The sequence below is a fragment of the Glossina fuscipes genome, unplaced genomic scaffold (assembly GCF_014805625.2).
Source record: "Glossina fuscipes isolate IAEA_lab_2018 unplaced genomic scaffold, Yale_Gfus_2 2, whole genome shotgun sequence".
In the NCBI taxonomy this organism is placed as follows: Eukaryota; Metazoa; Arthropoda; class Insecta; order Diptera; family Glossinidae; genus Glossina; species Glossina fuscipes.
Window position 1 is genome coordinate 24470740 of NW_023998416.1, and position 27534 is coordinate 24498273.

General features: G+C 33.1%; 1 protein-coding gene across 3 annotated transcripts in view; it reads left to right on the forward strand.

Annotated features, from left to right (window-relative positions):
* LOC119633862 (reticulon-1-A) overlaps positions 1-27534 on the forward strand; it is a 56399-nt gene that overhangs the window by 1887 nt on the left and 26978 nt on the right. Inside the window, exons 1-2 of one of the 3 annotated variants that reach the window (XM_038027658.1) lie at positions 15729-15819; positions 16118-16153. The exons of 1 other annotated variant lie outside the window; for it this stretch is intronic. In XM_038027658.1, coding sequence (XP_037883586.1) covers positions 15735-15819; positions 16118-16153 — 121 coding nt within the window. In that variant the 5' untranslated portion in view covers positions 15729-15734. Of the gene's footprint in view, positions 1-15728; positions 15820-16117; positions 16154-27534 lie in introns of those variants that run through there. One more of the 3 variants, XM_038027656.1, reaches the window with a different exon arrangement.

Genomic DNA, 27534 nt, shown 5'->3' on the forward strand with positions numbered 1-27534 from the left:
GGTAATGAAACTAATACGCCCTTCCTTTGCTTTGTCAATTCCGAGTAAGTTTTTTTCCAAGCAGCTAAGAAAGTTCTTAAATGAAAATGGATTGCAAACTTCGTTCATTAGTTCTAAGACTCTTTACGTCTAAGGATAGAAATGAAATGACTTTTTTATTCGACCGGAATCTCTATAAGGAAATAAAGATTGCCACTGCTCGACGGTGTTAGGCATTCAAAGAAGAAAAAGTTAGAACATATAACCAAAATGTAGCCTACATTGGTAGATAAAAAAAATAAATGTTTTTCAACATTTCATGTACACCAACAAATGCTCTGCAATGGATAAAAGTAGGTAGTAGGTATCCAAGGTGATATTCAAAACGAATAAAACTTTCTTGTTAAAGAATTTTTATAAAAAATATATCATCTCACTACAGCATTTTATAAAACGGAACGACTGATATTCAAAAAAAGAAAAAAAATTCAATCAGGTTTTATTCCTCAAACTTTTACACTCCCAATGCGCCCAATTACGATGTTTACGTTTACCAGCCAAATATTGGCAGTAGGTCTAGCTGTTTGTTACAAATCTGACGGATGATATATTTAGTTAGAAAACAGAGATTTTGAGCACATATTCTTACTTCATGACCACAGTACGGAACTAAGGAAACTATATATATATTAGACTATTAGGGTGATGGATATATAAAGTAATCCTTTGATGGTCAATTCACGCGTCGTTGAGCCACGGCAGCCGTTAACGAATAGCTGGGATGGTGAGAGATTATATTAGTTTCCCCTTTCATCTTTCTTTCTTACTATCCTGAAACTATAAAGTCTTCCCAAAAATGTTATGAAGACCATTTGAATTCTGCCAGTAAGTGTATATTGTTTTTAAATTTATTTTATTTCATTTTGTTAATTTGTTTGCATTTAAAATGTGTTATTTTTATTTATATAAATTGTTTCATTTTATTTAAAATTTTTAGAAATTTAATTTACGAACGCGAACGAATCACATCATTTTCTAAATTTTGTTTACTTTTAATTAACTGTAAAATGTGCTTTGTCGTATTCAATTGTGAATGTATGTATGCGATTGTAATTTTCAACTGTTAAACCGACAGCAGCGAAACACCCTTCTTGTTGTGTGCGTCGATAGTTTGTATATGTTGGTTTGTTTGTGTTTCGTTTATGCGGTTGATATTTGTCTCCGATGCGAAAGAGACACAATTGTTGTATTCATTTTGAAAGGGTAAATAATTTAAGGTGGACACTTACTGTTTATTATTAATGTCGCTGTTGCACTTGCGACGACAAAACTTCAAAGTCACTTTCGAAATACTTTTATCATTTATTACATGTCAGGAGAGAAAGCTTTCTTTCCATTTTACATTTATTTATTTATTTATTTATTTTTTTTACCTTCATTTATCAACATGGGCCTATAAAGTGTATATATGTATATAAGAATAAGTCCACTTATATATATGTAGCGTATATATATACATATTCCGTACAACCCTCGTTGTCGTGTTACCCCGCACTCCACCCAAGCCGTAACAATGAATCATATATTTTTTGTGTACGGAAAATTATTTTATACCAGTAATATGATGTCATATCGAATAAGCGTACAAAAAACAAGTCATTTCAATTGTATTATGTATGATTAACTTAACGCACACGAGCTGGATAGAAATATTTCAAAATTTAACGCAATTCAGATTTTAGATATCAGAAAATCATCGTTTCATCATGATTGTTATTGAAAGTTAATTTAATTCTATAGTTTAAAGGACAGTGGGCCGATAGCGTAGGGTATCTTAAAAGACATTAGGTCGACAGCACAATACATCTAAAGGGATAGTTGGTCGATAACAAAGCAAATGTCGGTAGTCCGTGAAATCATAGACAACAGAATGTGATTTCAGAAGCTTGAACGAAGTAAATTACGGCAGCAGAGTATAATAAGTAGAAACAAATCTTGCTTTCTGTCTTAGGAGAAAAATTTGATTGACTTTCGAGCGATTAATATCAGCTGCGGTAAGCTTGTGATGAAACTATAGTATGACACTTATGTCGTGTCTTTTGTCAAGGTAACAGAAAGATTTGAGAGAATTCTATCTTTTCTAATGCCGATCGATTCGCAAACACTTGAATTAGGCATGTCTGTCCGTCTCTTCTTTTTGCTTTTTTGCGGTCAGGCTACAGTCCACAAACTTTTGAGATAATTTGATGGAATCCGATGCACTGAAATGTTTTGACCCAAAGACGGACTCTATTGAAAACGAGTCGGGTCCGACTACTTCATCGATCATTCTCTTTGTAATGCCTTATTTGGAAAAGTCGTTATATCAATAACTGTAGATTGTGGTAGCGTACTTAATAATGGGTTATGGCTCCATAGGTGAACGTAGTCTAATTCTTTCAATTATAAAGATCTAAACACTTCTGATTATATCTTATGTAATTGTAAATATTAATTGATTCTCAAAAACCCATCGATATCTCTCGTACCCGGCACAAGAGGATCGGATTATTGATAGCGAACCTCGATAATCGTAACGTTTATAAAAAGTCTTTTTCTCTTTTTTCCGCATTCTTTAATAATTTCGAATGATTCTTGAGTGAATTTATTGTTGTTCTGCAGATTGTAATATTGAAGAACTGAAAAGAGTAAACCATCAGCAAAGTAATTTGAGAATAAGAAATATTTTATTAACTTTTTTTTGCCGATTACATAATTTTGCAACTGTGTCGACAACGATAGAAGAGAAAAGTTCGATGCCAGTCTTCTTTCTGATATAATTTTGAGATTATAATTTTAAAAGCAGTTAAATGGAATGGCTCTTCACCGCAGAAAAACAACTATATAGACTTTATTGAAACGCGGCTCATCATTAAGTATACTAAACTATTTCACTTAATGTTGTTATTCACATAACGATCTTCGCAAAAAAATGCAAAATGTTGGGAAATGTTCCGATCGAAACCACGTTCGCCCATTAGCCAAACGACGGCGTTATACCAAATTTGATCAAAATATCTTAAAAATTGCCGGTTGAAGGTTCAGCATACGAATACAAAGCAGATATGCGGACGAAGAAGCTTAGAAAAAAAGAATCACTTTCTGAATCGATCGATATTATAAAAGGAAGTTATGTTAAATTTGATCAATATATCTGAAAAATTACCGGTTGAAAGTTCAACATAAAAACACAAGGCAGACATACGGACGGACAAGCATAGAAAAAAAGGAATCACTTTCTGAATCGATCGATATGAGGAAAGGTAAGTATGACGCACACCCGCATAAGCCTAATGTACCCTTGTGTGCCGTAAGTGGTCCCAAAAAAAAAGTGCCTTCAATACCATTTGCTTTTAAAACAATTTTTGGAAAATACCCTGGAATACTTAGTAGGTTTAAGGATCGGATTAAGGATTTTCAAAAAAAAAAAATTTTTTTAATGTTAGTTTCCGTGAAGAATAATTTGCGAGCTACAACCAACCAAAGCAGTACAAGATAACCGTCATTCATTGCATCCGTTTTGTTTTTAATTAATCTCATATAACATTGATTCAAAAAGTCTATCAAAAGTTGTTTTTTTACATTGCACCGTAATTTGAAAAAAGAACACCACAGCATTGTACGTATCTTAGCAGAGAGTGAGATAGATATCGAACTGTAAAGCTTAACCGAGTATACCACATTGTACATGTGGTCTGCTTAACGGAATATGTCGAAGCCAATATTCGCAACAATTCTTTAATGATTCATAAATTTATTTAAAGAAATGTACGGATTGAAAATTCTTTTAAATTATATATTTTTAGACGATATTGTAATCTTATTTAGTTATCCATAATGCAATCAGGTTTCTTTTGTTTGCATTTTTCATTAAATTTTGCTGGTATTGCATATAAAAGTACTTTGGAATTGAGTTCAATTAACTTTACTTTCTTTTAATCAAAAACATTGATTGCAAAATTTGTTTTATCTTTTCATTTCAATTTGCTCACATATATACAATGCATAAACAACATCTAATCGCTTTTGACTAAATGATAAAAACTCAACATTCACCGCTTTGTTGCACTAAAGGGCAACAGAGAACAATACCTTATCTTAAGCAGGCCATCACTTTTCCTGCATTCATTATTGCAATATAAAAGTATGGCGACTTCCTAACGTGAGAGTTAGTCATGTCCGTCTGTCCATTCATTTGCTTGCCTATTGTCTGCTGTGTTGAAACATAAGAGAATTTTGAAAAATTATTAAAGAAAGCTGTTGTCTAAATATGTAAATAATTTTTCAGGTCATATTCATGGATAGGGGCTGACGCTTTCGAAACTCGCTCCCGCTTTATTGAGATCGATTAAAAAAATAGTGAAATTTTCACTTTCTGTATGTCAAGAATTTCTTATAGATTTGATTTGATGGAATTTTGCAAAAACTTCACCCATGGGGCCAACAAATCGATCATAAGTACCCGCAATCCATTTCGTTAGATTGGATTATGTGCTTTAAAGTATATGGCGAGACAGTTAGTTTCTTATGCCAATACTTATAATTATCAATTCAGTGACGAGGGTAGACTGTGTCATATTTAGCCAAAGTAAATGACAGGAAATGAAAACTCGTCCTATATCACTCTACATATGTTGTGTATATTCTATAACTCTAGTAACCATATATAAAGTTTTTGCGGGAAGTATGCAACTTCTAAAATGATTTGGAGTAGACCCATCTTTTATTATATCGACCTATTCGGGATCATTTTCCGAATCTATGTAAACCCGTTGATCAGTCAAATTGTATGGATTGATGTGTTTTGTACAAAAGCGAATCCCACTCAAACTGGATTAGATCGCACCTCCGGTAAGATTGTGCCTCTTATTATGTCTTGTTTTGAAGAAAACGTTATTTTGCGAAATATGCTCCACATTTTAAATTTCATGAGAAAAATCAATGAAAAATATAATTTTGATATAAAAAAAATATGAAATAATTGAATGGCCTAGGACCTTACGATCATTCCTTCAGCCCCATGTAAAATTTCGGTGATGATACCAAATTCAAATATTCGGAATTTTGCGCTAAAAATTTCCCGAGAATTTTGGTATGTCATTTAAATTTAACACTGGACTGACCCCATGTGGGGATTGACTTCTTCCACATTAGGACTGTAATGGAAAGTATTAAAGATAGATGAAGATAGGAGAAGATTTCTAAGAATCGAATCAACAAAAAATGAAATTATCCTAAACATATTTTTAGGGGAGGTTTCCTCGAAAGCTAAACTCCAGCCAAATTTGAATTGCTTTAATTTCTTTTTTGTGCTTGTAAACATTGTTCGATTTTAGAGTTTTTATACCCTCCCATCATTTGTGTTATAAAGATATATTAAGTTTGTGCTGATGTATGCAGTAACCACAAGAATTTATAAAAATAAACCCCTTCTGTTAAGTATCAACCGCTTTTTAAATTGATCTAAACTTGCCCGTCCGTATGTCTGTCCGTATTGTTTTCTTATGTCCAACTTGCAGGGCGGAATTTTTGATTAAATTTGGTACATCCACACATTTTGGCTCAAGGTCATTTGAAAATGCAAAGCATCGAATCACTTTTTCGATCATTTCCCATATAGTGCCTTACTTTGAAAAGTCGTCACGGGCATAAATATAGGTTAGTCTAGCATAGCTCAGGGTATTTAATGGCCAGAACAAACGCTATCGACTACGGTTCGGATCAGTCCAATTTTTCGGGCACTTTCCATACAATGCTTTGAGAGATCGTTATATGAGTAATTGTTGGGCGTAGGGTACTTAACTTCTCTCTCTTACTTCTTGATTTCTTTCGCTTATGTTTTTATTAAAATTTGGTTCTGTTTACATCTAATGACTAATAGTAAGAGTGCCAAAGTTCAACTCGTAAATGGGAGGTACAACAGACCGGCGAATAAATAGATGAACGAGTGAAAAAGAAAACCAAATTAGTTTAAAAGCTTCAAATTAGATCAGGACTGCATAAAATTGCAAATGAAAAGCGACCAAAACAGAAAAAAAAAAACAAAAGTAATAATAATTTTTCCGTGCCGTTGACAGTAGCGGATGTAAAAATGGTTGCATAGAAAAAAGGCAAAGAAAAAGAAAAAAGTAAAAGTTATTCGAGCATTCTCTTACTTCAACGTTTCGATTTCATATGTGCATTCGACACATTTTATAACAATTCTCCTCCATGCCATGTACTACATAAGTTGCATTGTTTTATTTAAATTTTTCCTATTGTTTGTGTTATTGTTGGTATTTACCATAAATGTCATTCGCTTTCTATTTAAGTTAAATCTGAGACACAATGTACGTTTTCCATATGAGTGATAGTGCAAAGAAGAAAAGAAAAAAAAAGAAAAGTTCCATAATTTCTCAGACGTCAGTAACATAAGCAGGAAAAATGAGATGTGTTGAAGTGACTTGAAATTTTCTCCAGCTTATGACACTGTATATTGCTTGAGAATCACATTTCATCAACCTATGGATTCACACAGTCAAGGACAAAAGTATGCACACACTCTTCACATTTGCTTCTTTGTTTCTTTTTTTTTCTTTCTTTTTTGATATATAAATTTTTGGCAAACACCTTTATGGCCGAAAGTAAATTTTTTTGATTGAAAAGGTTACGCTTTGGTTCATATCTTACTGAAAAATCTTCTTAAAGAGAATAGAACGAAACATCACCGATTTCTTTACCTTCTGCTTGTTATACAATACATCACTTGTTAGGCTTAAGATAGACATAACTTTTCTTGTATTCAGAATCATAATCTGAACTGATCTAAGCCTGTCCGTCTGATGTCTGTCTATGTACTCTTGTATTCACACTACCAGTCGCAATTCTTAAGGTATTTTCCTAAAACTTAGTATAATGAAACGCTTTGACCGAACGCTATTGAGAATGCTTCAGATCGAAAAGTGTGGACCGGCTAGGATAATTTTTGAACTTCCTCTTATATAATGAACACTAAAGTTCATACGACAAAAAGGTATAATTTTCAATGCTTCAGGAGGAGGACTTGAAATAGACCCAGAATCACTTTTGAGAATGCACTTATGATAAGTTATGGTACTTCATTTGATTATAGCCTTCCATTATGTGCATTGAAAACACCGAAAAAGTAAAGAAATTGAGACATGTACATATGTGCACACTTTTGGCCTTGACTGTAAACACATGGATATGGCAAAAAAACTAAAGGAAAGCAATTGAAGAAAAAAGAACGTTGCATACATTTTACTCATATTATTGTTTTGTATTACATAAGAAATATTGCTAAATGAAAATGGAAAAAGAGAAAAGTGTAATGATCAATGCCTAAAAACTCAACTTTTCAGAGAAAATAGATTCTCCTAAGCAATTCCAAAAGCAAACCTTTCATAAGTATTAAATTTTCTTTTTTTTTTTTAAAAGGACTTATGAAAATTTTATCCTTCATTAAGGTCTCTCTAATAAAATTGGTATTAGCTAAAATATGCTCCGAGTTGGTCGTAAAGATATCCCAATATTTTGTGTTATCGAACCATGCAGGTACCGTACAAGACATTGATAATAATATTGTCTTCTCTTCTTCCATGTATAGGGCATGTGGCTAATGGAAGTAAAATAACTACAACGGAGAAGGGAGAATGAAATGTTCGTTGGAAGAAGTAGGCAGGGTTCGGAACCAATGTCAAGAAAGAAATTTTTGGGTAACAACCATCAACCAAACTTGGCTCCTTGCCCCGTAAAGGGATCAATAGAGCATTAGATTAATGTTGCTAACGTTGCTCAAAATATCAGACAAAACTTGAGCAAATATATAAAATATATAATCAAAAATTAAGTGAAAAACTTTTCTGCGACAAGATCATCTAACGGCATAGTTTACTAGAAGATTGCTATTTAAATAACTAGTTTCGTCTGCTATGATTTGTTATCTTCGGCGAGGCGCTGCCTTTTACCATTTAATTGAGTTTGTGTTATGAGCTATTTGTGAACGAAGTATGTTACGTTGTAGGCTTCCGCATATTTGATTTGATCGTAACATCTCACATTTTAGGAATATAAAGGGATTTGCTTTTATCAAACAAGCTCCACTTGACTTGGTAATCTGAAGCGAAAGTTCATCCGAAATATTTCTTATAGCCCGTACTGTCCGCACCTTCTGTATATGTATACAATTCTTTACAAGCAATAGATAAACTGGACAAATACCTCCTCAAATACCATTCTTGTGATTCTCCAGAAAAGTCAGAATATACTCAAGTTTCGAAAAAATAAATAATGAATGCCTTAGAGATTGTTTATATATATATTCCTTCTTTAATGCCTCTCACCTCTGCTTAGTATATGCTAAACTTATCCTTACATTTCTAAAGCACCAACTCATAACTTTTTACCGGCTTCACCGTCTAACCGGCATAAAAACCGAAATGATTACGAGAGTCAAGCTAAAAATATGACTTGGTAAGGGTCATAAAATCGACGGTTAAAATTTAGTTAACCTTTATCAACGACTATGCAAATTAATTTCATGTTCGTTACCATAGTGTTGTGAAAACCAAAGCTTGCACTACGAAGAGATTTATTAGAATCTGAGTCAATTAGTGATTTTTAACGTTCTGGCAGCCTTTCAACAATAAAACATCGGAAAAGGTCAAATGGACGGGAAGTTCGCTTTTCTTTTTTGCTTCTTAAATAACCAATCATTCAGCGATTGGGTTCCCTGTTTATTCCTGTAGCACGATGACGGTCAAAAAGTAGTTAGGAAACAGAAAGAAAGTGATTGGGAGTGCCACAGTACGCATGCGCCAAGAAAGCTTTGCGGGCCCTCTTTGTACGATATGCTATTGCGCACATGAACCTATAGGAGATACTTTATGAAATAAAAAGAAAACGAAAAAAAATTTTAGGTATAAACAGTTCAAGTTCCGACGATTGTTAGATGACAAATATAGAGCATAGTTCAAAAATAGGTGCAATTCACGTCATATTACGTTCAAAGTCACAATCCATCACGTAAGAATACGCGTGAGCCGCATATAATTAAGTGTAGATTAGAAAACAATATCGAATTACTATCTATAAGAGAGATGTTGAGCTAAAAATAGATACAACTGTTGTCGCCTGATTATATAATATAAAGCATACGATCCATATGAATGGATTTTGCAAATGATTTCAAAAATGTTTGGCCAGCACGGCGCCATAGCGGTTGCCTTTCACGATTACAGACAGACGCAGTACTTTGAACTAAGGTTTTGCGCAATTCTGTCACTAAACTAATCTACGCTTCAAATATTCAGTTTTAGACTAATCAACTATGGTCCTCTTTCTTTGAAGGTAAGGCATTTAGGTAAAAGTGAACCTCATTGTTAATAACGATCTTTCCAGCAATGAAAGAGTTTTTCTCTGTGTTGCTTGGAGCGCAAGTATTGCAGTAATGATTACCAAATTGTAATTGCACCCAACCGCTCTCAGTATTCTCTCATATAGAGTTCCAAAATTCTTTTCACAACTTTACACTCGTCTTTACTACGCTATTGCGATATTTTGTGTTTAGCCCTAAGCTTGCATGAATAAGGGCTTCCGTAAAGTGATCATGATTTTCGCTACAAGTTTCGATACCCTTTAACAGTAATCAAAGGACCATTCCTGGCCACCATCTTGGAACGAAGATTTCCTCTTCATTTCATGTTTATTTTAATAGTAAAATTTCCTTTGAAAACGATTTTATGAAAGTAATTAATCGATAGCCGCTTGCCGACAGCAGGCGGCAGTGGGAACATGCACTCAAAAAGAAATTCGAATCATCCATAAATTAAAGATGCAGTCACATTGAGAAAATACATTTCGACGACGAGAGACGAAGATGATCTGAAGTGATTTCACTTTTGTATTATTTTTCTTTTCTTTTTTTTTTTTTTTTTTTTGTTTTTCACATACTTTTCATTGTTGTTCAACTTTTCCTTGGACGTTTTTTATTTTTAACAGCGCATTGCATTAAAATCAACTGACGTCTTTCTGGTGATAGTTGGCAAGAAAAATGCATTTTTTTAGATTTTTCTTCTCGCATTTATCTTCTACTTACTGCCTGCCATTAAGATTTTTTTTTCTTTCTCTGGACAGAAGACGAAAAGTTCATTGAGGAAGAAAAGAAAAGAAAAACAACTTTTACATACAGACGGAGCCAGGCAAGATCACGAGATTTACTCGATGCAATGTAAAGCATTTCAGGGATTGTCTTCGATCTGTCTGATTAATTGAATTGAAACATGCTTATGTTTATGCGTAAGATACTAAGCGAACAGTGAACAAGACAATAATTTTTTTTTTTTAAGATTTAATTGATTTTGCTTTAAGGGGGGATTTCGTTTTGGTTTTAATCACTTTTTCGATTTTTATTTTTTTTTTTTGTTTTCGGTTATTTTCTATTTTTGCTATACAATTACATTTTAACGGCCCGCTTACCTTTCTTTGATGTCTTGTAAGGATTTTTTTCGTACAATTAACCGTTATTTTAATTCGCTTTCTTCGCATATTTACACAAAGCATTGATAATAACTAGCAATCATTAGAGTATAGAAAAGAAATTTTTCTATATTTTGCGGTATGACACGTTCCAATGTAATACCTAAAATAATACTAAAAATTTGAGTTGAAAAAAAAAACAAAAACTTTCTATAATAACAATATATGTTTAATTAATAGATTCCGAGATTATATTTTTACATTAACTTTCGGGTAATGTCATAAAATTGAAAACATGTTCGTCTATGTAACGCTATTATTATTAAATGCATGTACTTAAAAATCAATGTATTATTATTAACCTTAACAGAGAATATATTAATTTTTTTATACGATATAAATAAAAGCCAGAGGAAGAAAAGCTTTGCGAGTCTTTTTCTCACTCACTAGTGAAGATATTTTGCAAAGTTGCTAATACAATCTCTTACAGATTTAGACTGCGAGATATCGTTTGGATTTTTTTTTTTTTTTTTTAGAAAATTTGGAAATCCTCTATATAGGTAAATAAGCAAAATCACTCTAGTTGGTCCACACATCCCCATAGATACTTAATTTTTCAAAATAAGGCGCTATATAAGAAGTGGTCAATGAAATGATTCCGTCCAATCAACTTGGGCCAAAGCACGTCCATGTGTCTCAAAAATTGCGGCCTGCAGGTTGAGCACAAAAAAAACAAAGTGGACGAACGAACAGACGAGCTTAGATTAGAATCATCTTTTGATTTGTTAATTTTTTCATGTAACGACTTCTTAAAGTAAGGCATTATATTGGCATGCAATTGGTCCGATCAAATACATTTTCACTAGCTATCGATCTTAAGCCAAACTACGTCAGTATACTAAACTTTGTCATAATGTTTCGGAGCTGCCTGCAGCCAGACGGACAGACATATATAAATTGATTAATGAAATAATTCTGAAGCGATTGGTATAACAAGAGATAAGTGCATCTTAGTTCATATGTTGCCACAAGCTTCATATGCCCTATACTGCAAGTGAAGTAGCATGTAATGATATTCGTATAACGTTTTAAATTTGCAAGTGTCAGATGACTGACGTGTTCGCATTTTTCATGACATGAAAATATCTTCTTTTGCATTTTCAATGCATAAAAATCCCTTTTTTACCTTTCACTATAGCGGACGATGTCAACTTACTTATCACACCTCAATCATTTAACGAAATTGTTTGTCTATTTTTAATGGCACCTAAGCGAAGTTATATTTAAAAATTAAATCCTCTTTACTTGTAAATATCTTCTAATTTAATATCGAAGTATATGCTATTGACTGAGCACACTCTGAGCATCTTTGCTAAAATTTTAAGCACAAAGTTAGCGAACTATTACTTTTTAATATTCAATATTGTTAAAGAAGGTTTATTGATTACGAGGATGACATTTAATGCTTGATGGATGCTGACGATCAAACAGATTTGGTTTTTTTTTTTTTTTTTTTTTAAATACGACCAATCACTCAGGGAATGTCCTCTATCCGCGTAATGTGGTGACGGTCAGAAGAAAGAAAGAAATAATGAAGTGGTGGCCGCAATCTAATGGTTGAGACAACCCAATCAATAAATATTATGCCTTACTGTGGCTGAGACCAAAGTTATCTCTACCGCGTTGAGATTTAAGCCCACGAACATTGACTTTGTGGTCGCGATTATTGCCTACTCGACCGCTCTCGCGGATATGTTTTTATCGCGCTCTGTATAAAAGTCTTATTATCTTACCTGCTTTTTGTATACCATTGCATCGAGTTTGCCTTTATTCGTAAAGCAAAAACTCAGCATCACTTAGAAATTTGGTATAAGTTATATAGATATCTTCTAGCCTTATATACAGCATAGAATGTTTTACTGGAGAGTTCTATAAAGAGAGAGAGAAAGAGAGAGAATAACACCAGCATATGCATTGGCACGGTATACAAACGTAAAAAGATATTATAATGTAGGACGTGTAAGACCATTCAATAAGAAATCTTCCCTGTTTAGCATTCTACATTTTAATGTAAAGCTTTCTTCAAACACTTAGGAAGAGCTTGCGAGTGATACGTAAATTATAAGGTTTCCTTCACTTTTCTAAAACATAGAAATACGAAAATTCTTCTTAAGCGACTTTCTACGCTTAACAGATTTCTGGCTGATTGCACATAAAAAGCCGAACCAAACTTGTGGCTGTGAGCGATCTATTAAGAATAAAGTTTAACCATTGTCGACACTTCGTATAGTTTTTCTTTTTAGCGACATTACGTCTGCAGGGCTTGAAACTTCCAAAAGGTAGTTTCTTTCCTAGTGGGATTTTTTTACGACTTGGATTTTGACTGACCTGGACGGGAACAAATACACCCAGTTTCACACCAAGTTACGTATTTGAAGTTTAAGTATCTTGTGTTGGCATCTGCCCAACTCTCTATAACGTCAGCATATGAAAAGGTCGACAAACGTAGTCTGCAGCAGCTATGCGAAACTAGTTTCTAGGGTAAAAGTGCTGCTTTTGCTCTCTTTACGAATTACTATAGAAATTTATTTCCTTTTTTTACCAAAATTTAGTTTTGTCTTCAACTTTCTGTTAATAATAATTCAATATCAAATTAAAATATGTTTAGCTGTCGTCTACATTGATGCAAGACATCTAAGTTTACTAAATTAGAAATGATTTCACTCATTAATCCCTAGAGTATGCTTCATTTTAATATATTTTGCATTAGCCACATTATGAGGTTGTCTTTCTTAGGGAGAAATATCAAAACTTTTTTTTTAGTACTTTTTTGGAATAGAAGGAAAGGTAATAGAAGTGGAAGAAAGGTATGAGAAGTGACAACACTGAAGCATTTCTGGCGGGCTGTCATTACTTTAAGAGAACCTCTGACTTTGGAACAAAAAAAAAAGAAAAAATAAGGAATTTAGCCTACTTGTCCGTAGCTGGGGAAGAACAATTGGAACTGTGATGTTTGTGTGATTGGCGACTGTTTGAAAAAAAATATTCATTGGCGTTCGTTTTTAGTACATGTTTGTACTAGGCTTTTATACAAAGGCAGGGAAAGGGTATTAGGAAGCGAAGTAAGTAATCATTCCATAACACGTCTGTCTACTTACATCGTACGCGAGATCACAAAATTGCCATAGAAATATCTACCCATATCAATTATTAAGTTTAATCGATAAGTTAAAACACCTAGAAATGTACTCGCGACCCAAGGTGCATTTCCGAAATCATTTTATTTTCGTAGAAAAGAAAACTGTTGTGTTGTTGTTGCATTTTTGTAGAATTCTTATATCTGTCGTCCTGTATTATAAATAAGTGCATGGTTTGACCAACTATACCCTAAACTGCTTGTCGTATAAGGGTATAGTAAGTGCGTCTCCAGGGGGACCAACCACAATCGCCTCCTGAATCGATCTAAGCGTGCCCACCCATTTGGTGTTCTTGCGTTCCATATAAAGATCGAAATTTTCGGGCGGACTATTGGATATAGTTGGGATCGGTCACTTTTCGGTCCACTCTCCATATGACGCCTTATGATTTTAAGAGTAATTACATTAAACAAAGTGGTGTATGATGTTTGGACCGTAGTGGACCATAGCCCATTATAGCGTTTTATCTTCTTTTTGTATCGTGCTTGTAGAATACACATCACGAATGTAGGCGATGAAATCACATCTGGAAGCGTCGCAGTTTCTAAAAACCTGAAAATAGGTAGATTAGAGTAAAAGGACCTCGACCTTGCCATATGTTTGGAAAGTTTGGGAAAATTTTTCCTAAAGGAAAAAAAAGAAAAGAAAACTTATAGAAATGGTTTCGAGGTGGTTTCACCAATAACAATTCACCTGTAATTTATCATTTAAAACCTTTGCCTCCTTTCGATATCTTCAAAGCGAAAATATTTCCGTCGTTAAGAGGCGACTAACGAAAGATGACTGCGACTTGCTTTTTAAAGCAATTATAAAACTTTCTAAACTTTGTCTGAAATATTTTTTATTTATTTTTTTAATATTTGTTACTAAAAAAAGTTTTCTAATATATTCATTCCTAAATTTTATATTAAAATTGCTTGGAAATCTCCCTGTGGTGTATTTTGCAGCAACAGTGTCTTCCAATGTATACATTTTTTCTTTTCCACCATACATCTAAATACGCAGGCTTTGCATTTACCGAAAAAAAAAACTTACCCTTAAATATAATTCACCATTTTCTTTAACAAAGAGTAAACAGAAAAAAAAAATCGATATAAAAACAAAAGAGGTTTTTTTTTTTTCTTGTGGAGATTCGATATCTCGCAGTTGTTTTGTTGCAGTTCAGCGTTGCAAGTGTTTTTGCATGTGGATGCAAAAAAATTTTCTATGGAGAAAGAAAAAGGAAACGTTGTGTGTTAGTTATAACGGTCTCCATAAACCCAGACAACCGTCGACACTTACTCTTTTTATGCGGATTTACATTTTGCAGCCGATATTGCGCAACCGCTATGAGGCTGCCTTATGAGGATTGCAAGTAATCACCTCGTACACTCTAGTTTTCCTTTTCTCGCTAACGGGAAATTCAATTATAATCTTAGCAGGAGTTTTCGGTAAAAAATCCGTTTTGCATTACTTTAGTTACTTAATGTTATAACAAAGAAACGGTATTAAATCAAATTCGATTACGTCTCAATTTCACTCTAGAAATATATAACTGTTTGGCAAAAAAACAAAAAAAAAAAAAAAAAAAAAAAAAAAAAATAAAATTTAAAAAAAAAAAAAAAAAAAAAAAAAAAAAAAAAAAAGGAAAATTTGAAAAATAAATTTTTTTCTCTTAAATGTCTAGCTCTGATTGATAGATAATATGACAAATAATTTTATTTTTGAAAAATCAATTCGGTTTTCAAAATTTTGAAGGTTTCATTTTCGATATAAGTCTATTTTTTTTTTTTTTTTTTTTTTTTTTTTTTTGTGAAATAACGCGTTCTTTTTTCCTTCTGTTTTGCTGTAGGATATAAAGGCAAAGCGAATTTTCTCATTTGTGGAAAACATTTAGAAGAAAACGAAAAGAAAAGAAGAAACAAAGCTCAAGCATAAATAGAATAATTAAAATAAATATAGATATAAAAAATAATATATACTTAAATATATATCGACATATATATCTATATACATATATAAACCTACATAAAAGTTTTAAAAACAACGAACGATTAGAAAAGAATGCACAAAATGGATCCAATTGGAGAACCTGCACAGAATGGTGTCTATAAAAAAAGCCCATTAATTTGTTCTTTACTAGATCCTAGTAAGTGTGTCATAATATAATCATTTCTGCATTTAAAAAACAATTTTTTTTCTTTCGTTAATCTTATAATTTTAACCTTCTTTGGTGATTGGTGGTAAATAGTGAAATTTAATAAAACTATCTCAGTCTATGTATTTCTAACTTCTTTGACTTAAAATCTTTTAAACTTTTATTCTCTGCATGCTCTTTGTGCTGTGTATTTAAAAAACGAAAAAAAAAAAAAAACTAACTTTCTTTACCGCTTATTTTTCAACTTAACATACACTTAATTAAGATAATCAATATTTACTAATTTCAGACGCTTGGTTTAAACCGGAACGCTTACATCCACAAGGTAAGTCATTTCTTTTTTTTTTTTTTTTTTTTTTGCTAAATTGCATGCAATGGATAATAAATATTGTGATGGTTTCCTATAGTTAGTTATAAATACGAATTATTATAATAAGACCTAAAAGTAGGCCACAATATATTCTGAATGTAACTGATAAAAGTATACCATACCATCTTTTTTTTTTTTTTTTGCTTTTTTAATATAAAACATTGCATTTTCTTGTATTGCACTGTATGTCAAGTTTGCTTTATTGTTAATTATGTCAATTGTACAAGTGCATTACAATATATAGAAAGAATATATAAGGAAAGAAAAAATGTGAAAAGAAAATTTCTCTTAAAAGGTACGTCATGCAGTATTCAAGCCTTCTACTTAGTTGCCCTCATGCTTTTTATTGATTTAACCTACAATGTTTTAATCAATTAGCTACGAAAGATTGGTGTAGAGCAGCAATCGGAATATTGCTGTGTGCTGTCTGCAAAATATATACGCGTTCTATAAAATAAAAATTTAAGTCTTTAAAAAAAAAAAAACTATTAAATCAATTTCAAGTGATATAACCCCTTAATGAACAAACAAAAAATGCTTGAATAAGCATATTCAGGCTTTCCAGCCCCATTTTCTCCCTCAGTTGCTTTGTGTTTTTTCTTGAAAAAAAAAAAAAAAAAGAATTAATTAATTTGTAAATTTTTCTACCCTGTATAATAACATGCGAGCGGATGTGGCAAGCACCGGCAAGAACTTGAGATAGATTCGTTCTTTACTATATCCGGCGATTTAGAATCACTTTCTGATTTGATATTAACATGTCTAACCGTCTCTTTCGCCTCGTTCTTTTCTCGTGCGTTCAAGTGTGCTCAATTGACCTAAGGATGGTCACTATAACAAATGGTTCAGTTCGTACCAATTTTTCGTCCACTTTCCATGTATAACTGTAGGATAGAGTAGAATATTTAATGGTAGGGCGTAACCCACTCTAGTGGGATTACCTGTTGTACCCTGCACCAATTGAACTATAAAGATATATTAAGTTTGTGCGTGAAGAGAGACTCCTCATTATACCAGTCGATTCCGAATCACTTTCTGAATTGACTACAGTTTGTCTGTCCGTCTGTCCGTCTTGTTTTCTCGTGTGAAGCATACAGATCGTTATTTAATAAAATATTTTCATGAAATTCAGTACAATGAGTTGAAGGACAAACCCAACTGAAGATGGTTCGGATCGACCCATTTTTTCAACCACTTTCCAGGTCTTATTTTGAAAAGTCGTTAGATGAGTAACGAGTAGAGCAGAGTAGGGTATTTAATGGTATGCGCTGGCCTATTATAGTGCTTTTTTACTTGATTATTCTATTACCAAGTCAATGGCCCTTAGTATTTATGAACGTACTTAGGCATATCTTTACTAGTTAAGCTTTTCCACAATTTTTAATACGAACTAACAGAGAATAATATAGTATTTTGGTTAAGTCATACACAGTTGAATGCTAAATTTTTGTTTAGAGGAATTGATTTTCTTTTCTTTCTTTTCATAACGTTTTTATTTTTTTTATTTCACAAGCTTATGATAATTTCGACAGTTTGCATAACATGCAATCTAGCTTGGGTGTTGCTGATTTGTGAAAGGGAAGAAAAACTGTATTTTTGTCGAATTCAGAAAAGAAAAAAAAAAAAGGAAAGAAGAAATGTAGTCATGGAATATGCATTCGTAGATAATTTATAAATGTTTGCATACTTTGAAATATTTAAGTCGGTGTTTAAGTATTTATTTATAATTTTTTTTTTATATGCAAAGTTTGTGATGGAAAGTTTTGACAATTTCTTTTGTCGTTTTTTTTTGCAAATTTTCATATTGCGTGAAACTTGGGTGTGAGAATATTCTAAAAATAAATATGCTTTCATTGCGTGAAATGTTATCTGAAACACAATTTAGTGAGCAACTTTTGAGTAAAAATAAATTGACCTTAAGGAGGAAGGAAATGGTTCTGTAGTTGTTCACGAGTACAATTAAAAGCCTGTCTGATGGCAAATCTAGAAAATGTCCAACATAGTCCATTACTCTTAATTAAAAAATATCTCTCTGCAATGTACGAAATAAATATATATAAATATATCGACATACTTTCTATCTGTATATCTTTTTTGTTGAGAAGGAACTAAAGAGATCCGCTTATAACTATAATGCGCTTACCCTACAACTCGAAACGCAGGGATACGCTTGTCAAAAAAGATGGGCCAATACTTAAAATTTGCTAGAATGAGTCCGCGTCTTTCAGGTCTTCAGGTTGGGGAAGATGTAACAAATTTAGTGTGGATCAACGTCCAACCGCTTGCAAGAAGCTGACTTTCTTTCTTTCTTTCTTTGTTCTTTTGTGCGCGAGTCGACAAAAGTAACTAACGGTACGTGTTTCCTTTGGAAGAAATTTTTCTCAGCTCTAATGGCACAACAGCATTTTCTTACGAATTACGAACTCCTCCTCAAGTTCATGAAGACATAAGCTTTCTAGTTACGATATAAACTTTCATTCAATGCTTTTCTAACAAATATAAAATGATCTTCAATTAATCCCAATCAGGTGAAACTCTGTGCCTCATTACGAATTTGAATTCGATATTCATACTCAGCTGAGGAATCCATACACTTGATAATTAATTAACTAATAAATACCTAACTTTGTGAATGAATTATTTTTAATCGACCGTAAGTTTGCTTGTGTGGCGATCTTTGTAAAAAGGAAATAGTTTCAGATTGAGCCTAAAGCTCTCATTGCGAAAACTCAAATAATTGATGTGTTTTTTAATTGTCCTCGAGCGATAATTTCCTTAAAATTATTGTCATTGAATGCATTTCTTCAAAAAAATGAATTATTTAGCTTTATTGCAGACTATTCTTGGCTTCCGGCCAATTTTTTTTTGTCATCAAGTATCGATTTAAATTGACCGCAATTTCCAATCAAACTGCCATGATGTAAAAAAATGTTAGCCTATGTTTAGGCGAGTTATGAAAATAGCTTGTAAAGCATAGTTGTATTACTTATAACCGGCGTTTTAAATGTTTGAGAGGATTGTGTTCAATACATTGGCTAAAAATTCCTGGGACTGGCGCTTAAATGTTGTCTCTATCTTCGGACAATGCCAGCATCGAAAAGCTCCCATTATAATTTCATGTCTTTCGGCCGATGCAAATTATATTCCAAATTATAATAGTTTCGTTAGTGGCGTTAATTTTCTTTTCGAAAAAATGAAAAATCCCGAATTTCTGGTATTGATTAAGCGCTGCATCTTGATGGGAAAAAACATATGGAATATATAATCACGTCCTAAGAATAATGAAAGGAAGTGCATTCAGAAAGTCTATTTCGCCACGAGTGCACCGCTTTCCAAATGGGTATCACATGTACACATACTGTAAAAATGGACCGTGTTTCAAGCCGATGGCTGTATATGTTCTATTGCGTGCATTGACGGTCAAATTCCACTGTACTGTATTATTCATATTCGGCCCTTCAGTATCATTTGTTAGCAAATCTGAAAAGCCTACTCCAAAGGCAAAGATTTTAAGTCGAATGATGAAATCGATGCGAAAACTTAAGCGTATTTTGTTGTGCGGGTCTTCGCAATGTTCGCGATAAAAAATATCATAGAAATTTTAGAAAATCGTTGAAATTCCCTCATTGATGTATAAAATCGAACAATGAGAGAAATTTTACTTTGTCCCGGAACTTATTGATCGACATATTTAATAAATTTATTTAACTACCACACAAAATTTTATTTAATTTTGCCAGACGCTTTGAAGGTCAGTTTATAGAGCAAACGCCTTTGCTTTATTCAAAATAGTTTGAACGACATATTTTTTAGTATCTTAGACGAAGCAGCAAAAAAAAAAAGACAAAAAAAGGTAAAAAACTTAAGCCATGTCTTTCCATAGAATTGCAGAGAACGTAAAAGAGATTTCTGCACAAAAACAATTTTCAATTTTTATTCGTACATATATGATTTTTTCAGGTTGTTTCTAAGTGAAAAGCAAACGGGAGAACTGGTTACTATTTAATGTGGCGTACACACAAAGACACCCACCTTCATAGTGAAGCAGCAGTCAGGCATTCAAACGTTATGAATTACACCCAGAGACGTAGAGACATGAACATATGACTAATAAATAGTAAACCGGCCGGCATTTTTTTTATTTTTAGTTTTATTCGTTATTTCCTTTTTCTAATTATTATTTTTTCACGTTTGCCAAAAAAAAAAAGCATACATTTTTTCCATATGCTTCCCATCGGTGCCGCTAGACATACGATACATGTATTTATGTATAGATATAACCATTACTTAGGTGTTAATGAATAATTTATAAGAAAGCGGTGAAACAGAAAAGAAAAGAAACATTTCCATTATTAATGTTTTCTATATATATTTTTTTTTATTTGTTAAATATATATGTAAAACGTAAATTCGCCAACAAGCACACCTCCCAAATTTTTTTCTCAGTCGCAATATTCATTAATTGCTTTAGCATTAGCAAGTAGTTAGTTCATCACGCAAAATTTTATATACATTTAAATATGCCACTGTACAGAATTCACATCATTGCACACTTAAACGTTTGGGAGTATTTTTCACATTAAATTAAGCTTTAGTCAGTTATTTATTTATTTATTTATTTTACTTTTTTTTCGCGCAATTACTTCAAATTTTACTTATTGGCGTGGAAAACAAACTGCATTTTACCTGTAATTAGAAAATTTCTTATTATGTAATTTATGACTCATGATATATTCATTGGCCTCCAAAAATGTACCCAGCTCGAGTATGACAGTCTGTCTTAAGTATGCTGCTAGAAACCTCTTTTAGAGGACGCTTGAAATTGTAGAGAGCATACATAAACGCCTAATGAGTGTAGTATTCATCAGTTTCCATGAGAGGGCCGCAGATTGCCTTGTAAAAGAAACATTCAATTTAGATAACTTTTTAGGAAAATCTTTTAATTTCCCAAGTTAACGGTTTAGTGCTATATTGTAAACTTTTTCTGCTATTTTCTAATTATCGCACCCCACGCCACTGGGAAGGCTTCCACTCTTGCTCGAAAGGTTAATTAAGGTTGTGTTGATCGTTTCAAAGTCGATTTCTACATCGATCTAAGCTTGTCTGTCCGTCCGTCCTTCTTTTCTTCAATCTACAGGCCAAAATTTGGTATAAGAGCGTGATTTGGTCCAAAGGCGAACCCCATTAAAAATGATTCGAGTCGGACAACTTTTTCGATTACTTCCCATATACTGCCTTTTTTTGAAAAGTTTTCACATGAATAAATGTAGAGTGATTTAGGATATTGAACAGTGGGCCTTGGTCTACTAAAGTGTTTTTATTTCTTCCTTATATATTTTATTACATTTTCCTCCATTCATCAAGATTAATACGCAAACGCTTTTATGTAAAGGAGAAAATCTAGAAAATCTCTTTAGAAGATCATTTTAAGAATTACTTCCGGTTTTTAGTTTTTTGACGCGGAGTAGGGCCATGCAAGAGATCATTCAGAAGAAAAAGATGCTGAGAGAGATATCGCTCCGCCCTTTTTTTTTTTAAATAATTGAACCTGTTCGAACAAATGTAAGAATAAGTGTAAAAAATTTGTTTCAATATATTGATTATTCTTGCGTAGATAATTCAAGACAATGATTCACAATTTCGGCATTACGGGTCAAAGCATTAAGGAAAGGTTCTTCATGATCATTCTATGATGGACGGATAGAGATTAACTAACAATTTTGATCAACTTTTTGTCGTATCTGATAACAATTTTGACCAATGCTTCCGTCAATCACCTCATATAACGTTAGATCTCAGACCAAAGCTCATTCCATAGTAAATAGTAGAGTTTTGATGATAGATTTCTACAGTCGGAGCTTGGATATACTCTTTAATTGAACATTTTCCAAGAAAAGTTTACCACGTTTTTACTTGACAGTCGGTTAACTTTTGTTTCTCTTTGCGCCAAAGTTTCGGAGCAATGACCTTATTTTTAAATATATCAGCGAAATTTCTTAATGAGTTCTGCAAATTTTCTTAAGTTGCAGGGGCCTGCTTTAGCTTCTCATTTTAAATTTCGCAGTTTTAAGCTAGACGAGCGGACAAATATCGCCTAATCATGCTCCCCACGCATACTTGAGCATGCCAAGGCGCGTCTTAATGAGGAATTTCTTTAGCAATTGTGATAAATGGACTAAAACAGTTTTTCGTACCGAGATCTGTAGTTAACATTTCTAAACTGATCTATTCACATACATACCAAACGCCTCTTTTAACACATATGCAACAGCCTTCTGCTATTTGTTGCAGTTTCGAACTGAGAATTACGTACTTGATGGACATTTTAATTTCGGTCTAATGTAGCTTTCTTGCTTATTCTTTTTATCGAATTAATTTCATGACAATAACAAATGGTGTCTTTTGGCTTAGCAGATACTCTAACCATATTTCTCTCGAACATGTTGGTTTCAGTCAAGTCTGATAATAAAAGCTTCTTTTTTTTTTTGAATGCAAACCTCAACGCAATTATTGTTGCCATTTATTTCTCATTTAATTATTCAGTTGTCTGTAATGATTGTTTTGCGAAATAGTTGAGCGTGTTGTTAATTTATTTGCTTTTCGTTTGTGGGCTAGTGTTGTTTGTTGTAAATCAATCTATTTAGTTTTCATATCTTATTACATATGTTGTCAAGCAGCCTATTAAGTAGAAATTAATGATTTAAGAAATTTATCTGATTTTCTTCTTGCTTTGTCTTTTTTTCTTAACTTTTGCTAGGTATGGAAAACTGTGCAATTTTTTTTTTTAATTAATTACAAGATTTGTTAATCTGTACGTATACATGAAGATACGAGCTTTTTGGTGTAAAGAAAATTGACGAGCCGAAGCAAACAAATTTTCATACCCTACACCACTTGTATTACAAGAATATATTAAGGTTCTGTGTATTTATGCAAAGCAAAGGACATGACGTAGAACCCACCTTTTGTTATACCGACATAATCGAAATATTTTCTGAATCGATCTAAGCTTGCCTGTCCATCCGTCCATCTTGTTAGCTTAATTTCAACCTTTAATTGCTTTTGAGATATGCCGGTGGGATTTAGTAAACAGATGTGTTTTGGCCCAAGGGCGAACGCTACTGAAAATGATTTGGATCGAAGCATCTCTTCGACCACTCTTCATATTCAAAATAGAGCATTACATGAACAATGACAAGCTTGGACGGACGGAGAGAAGTGTTCGGCGTGTTGCATACATCTGCACAAGCTTAATATACCCCCATACCACAAGTGGTGTAAGGTATAAAAAGTGAAGAATAATAATGTCTTTGACAGAAGAATTAATTTTACCAAACTTAAAACGTGTGCAGCACTATTTACCGACTATCAGTTTGCAGTAAGATGTAGAACGCAACTAATAGTTATGTGACAATGAGCAAAACATATTACGCGCATATATGTTGGATTAGTTTATTACTTTAAGTTGGCATACATGCGTTCATCATATATTCGAGGGAATCAAAATTAATTTTTATGCAACTTTTACTGTGCGAAATCTATTTATGTAGGCTTTTAATGAATGCAAGCAACGTGCAGCTGTATTCTGATAGCTTGTCATGAAAAGTAGGCCATCTATGGCAATATTTTTGGAAAACAAGAATGACATGACATAAACTGAGCTGCATCAAAATGAAAATTATATTTGCTAAGGCTAAGTGTCTCAACGTGCTCGCACACCGCCTGTGTAATGAAGATTAACAAGCACGTTCTTAGTTTAGTGGCAGAGATGAATTTTGAATTCAGTTCAATTTCTAAATGGATGCTTTTAATATTTTTGAATATTACTGTCACAACATACAACAACTCGTTGTGGCAACCGAGTCCTAAATGGATGCAAATTTAATTCTTTTCTACACAGCTATATCAAATAGAGTTGAGATTGGTGGAAACTGTCTTTCCTCATTAATTCATCACTAGAAAAGCAATCAAATGATAAACACTAGATTCTAATGACCCTCTATTTCTAACCATCGCAGTTTATACTATTTAATAATTTTATGACGATTCAAATGTTCGATTTATGGTCTGTTCTAATTAGAAACTCGGGCGATAGATGATTGCTTGCGGCATTGCTGCATCGTTTTAGGTTTTCGAAATATTAGCGATTGCGGCGCAGGATATATTAAGGTGATGCGTGACGTATGTAACATGCATCTTTTATTATCATATAAAGGAAGGAATCACTTTTTCTTGTCCGGCCCTCTGTCCTGCTTGTATTCTTGTGTTCAATTTACAGGTCGTAAGTTTTGAGACATTTTTATGAAATAAATGCATAAAATTCACATATTTTGGCCGAAGAACGAACGCTATTGAAAATGCTTCAAATCGGAGAGTTTTTGTGACCACTTGATCGCCTTAACTTGAGAAGACTTTATTTGAATAATAGTATTAAGTGAAGTTGTGTAGTAATGCACAAAGTTACGACATAATTTTATGTGTTTTAATTTAGAGTAAGTACAACGCGTTCCATAACATAACGATTTTTATTTAAAAATAATCTCTAATGCAACTAATAGTGTTAGTTTTAAGCGCGATAGGTCGTATGTAATTTGTTTTGCTATTAACTTATGCTTTAATCCAATCTTGGAGACAAATGCGCAACGTTTCTGTATCGCATGATCTTGGTAGCCAGTCCAAAAATGAAGAATTTCTGGCAAGTAACCAGTCATTGACCTTTTTTTTCAGTACATTCGAACACAAAATGTGTGGCATGTTGCATTGTGTATCAGGTATGTATGAAAATGATGAAAAAATATTTTATTCGTGGCATTGCCTATCGCTAGACACTTACTCTTTCTCCCTAACTAACAACTGATGGATGCCACGTTCAAAAAAATGCTACTCTTTTGAGGCAAATCAGTTGTATGGGCATTTCCTTTCTGCAATTCCCTGAGAAGTGGAGCGCTAATCAGGAAGCGCGTGTCCCATCGATTCAAATAAATGGTAATCGAACAAACGCAAGCTCGCATGAGCTAGCATTTCCCAGTTGACTGCTTCCAATGTATCGCGAGCCGGTCTTTCACAGTATGAATGGATGGACGAACATCATTTATAAAAATGGCCGTGAACTGCTTTTCTTAATACTTTTTCTGTTTTTTGAACAACGAACGGCACTAGACCTTAACATCTAATAGCAAACCGCACTCTTCTGGTCTCATCAAGCAGCGAACGTCGTTCTCCTGTCAAAGTCATTGCTTTGCAGTCGAGGTGAATGGTACGCTTAGATTCACCCATAGACTTTAAAGTTTGGGATTCTTGAAATGATAGGAGGCGAATGCTTCTTAATTGCCATTAAACTCTATATTTTCATTGATAGAAAAAGAATTTTTACGTTGCGGTATGTGTTTGTTATTAGTGCGAAATGCCCAAAGTATAAAAACAATATACAATTTTAAATATATATGTCTTCTAAGTGTGGCGTTGGGATCCTTTACAAGCAAATTCCGGTTTCATATTTACAAAGCTTGTCACCGCCTTACTGAAGTGACATTTTGTCTTTAAATCGAACTCAACTATATCATGCAAATGAAAATTGTCAACTGTGCTCGCACAGACTCCTCCACTGATAATAATTGCATTGTCATCGTTTTGTTTCAAAAAATTGTACTTCCAAGGTATAAATAAAAGTTTTTTTTTTTTTTTTTTTCAAATATACCAATCTTCCCTTCCCATCTGCAAAAGCAGATAAAAACAAGCACAAATACTGCAATGGGTTACTACGAACCTCCATTAAATAGCCGGCACAACCCTACAGATATATGGGAAGTGATCGAAAAAGTGGTCCGATCTGAGCGATTTTCGATAACGTCCGTCTTTGGGCCAAAACACATCGATGTACAAAATTTCATCAATTTGTCTTAAAAATTGTGACGTACAGATTCAAGACAAGAATACTGGATGGACAGACGAACACACAAGTTTCAGCATTACTTCCTGAATTGATGGTGGATGTATTCCTATTGCGTCTGGGTGTTAATACCTTGTACCTATTACCGCAAGTAGTGTCGGTTGTCATGATCTCCATTCCGAACTCGTGAAAAACCAATCGTTTGTTTTTTGTTTTTGTGTTAAATTTTACTAATTTTAACTAATGTGTGCGTGCAGCTATATATGTGTAGTAACATTCCATTAAGATTTGTCACAACAATATCGAACATAGAAAATATATAGCCTCAATATGATAACCCTATAAATACTTCATGTAAAACATAATGAGCATAGTGTGGACGACGTGATCACTGAACATATTATTAGTGTATTATTCATGAAGATAAGGATGTCGATGATCAGCAAGACAGTCGGAAAAGATTATCAAAACTGACTAATGGACTTTTAGGGAGCCACCATGACATTAGTTCGCTCGATTGGGGCAAAGTGTTGCTTGCTATTTCCCTCCAAGGATATATAAAACCTACCCTTGGGTGAATGGTTCTCTCTCATACGTAAATGTCTTACTTACTTCTTATCTACAACTTTTACTACCACATTTCGTTTATTTTGCCCAATTTTTGGGGAAATTTCGTTTAGCGGCTTTATTGCGATCATTGTTGAGAGATTCCACAGTATATTTTCCTCGCGCATAAAACGACGATCAAATACATATATATCCGTTATGTTAAAAGTTCAAATATATTTCTTGTGTATTTTTTTTTTTTTTTTTGCTTATGCTTTTCTCTGTTGACTTTTGGTTTTACACGATTTCTTCATCTATGCTTGCAAATTTTTCGGCTATCTTTCTTTCTTTATATTATCCATCGAACATCAAACATTTCTTTTGCAATTTTCTCTACTACGTATGTACAAAAAAAAAAAAGGATGCTATAATTAGCTTTTCAGCCAATTTCTTTTTTTGCTTTGCCACAGCAGCTTTTTCTTTAGGCGAACCATTATGTCTCTTTAACTATCTGTCTCTTTACGAATTCTTTTAATTGCTATTTATTTTAATTATCTATATAAATGCGAGCGTGTGTTTGCTGTTAAAAGAAGACTATGAGAGCTAGCGATTGTGAACAACTATATAAACATATGTATTAATATATCATTGGCGTCTTTAACAAAATGCCAATAAACTTTGTAAAATGAAAGAAAAAAAAGAAAAAGATATTGCAATAAGAACAACAACAACAACAATCCGAGACAGTTTATTGACTTTAGATTAAAAAAAAAAAATTTTTTTTTCTGTTTTTTATAAATTTATTTTTTTACGAAAAACAGTTTGTGTTATCTTTTCAAGATGAATCTCGCTTAGTTTATTATTTAAAGCTGAGCTCACTCATTAAGCAGTAATCGTGAAC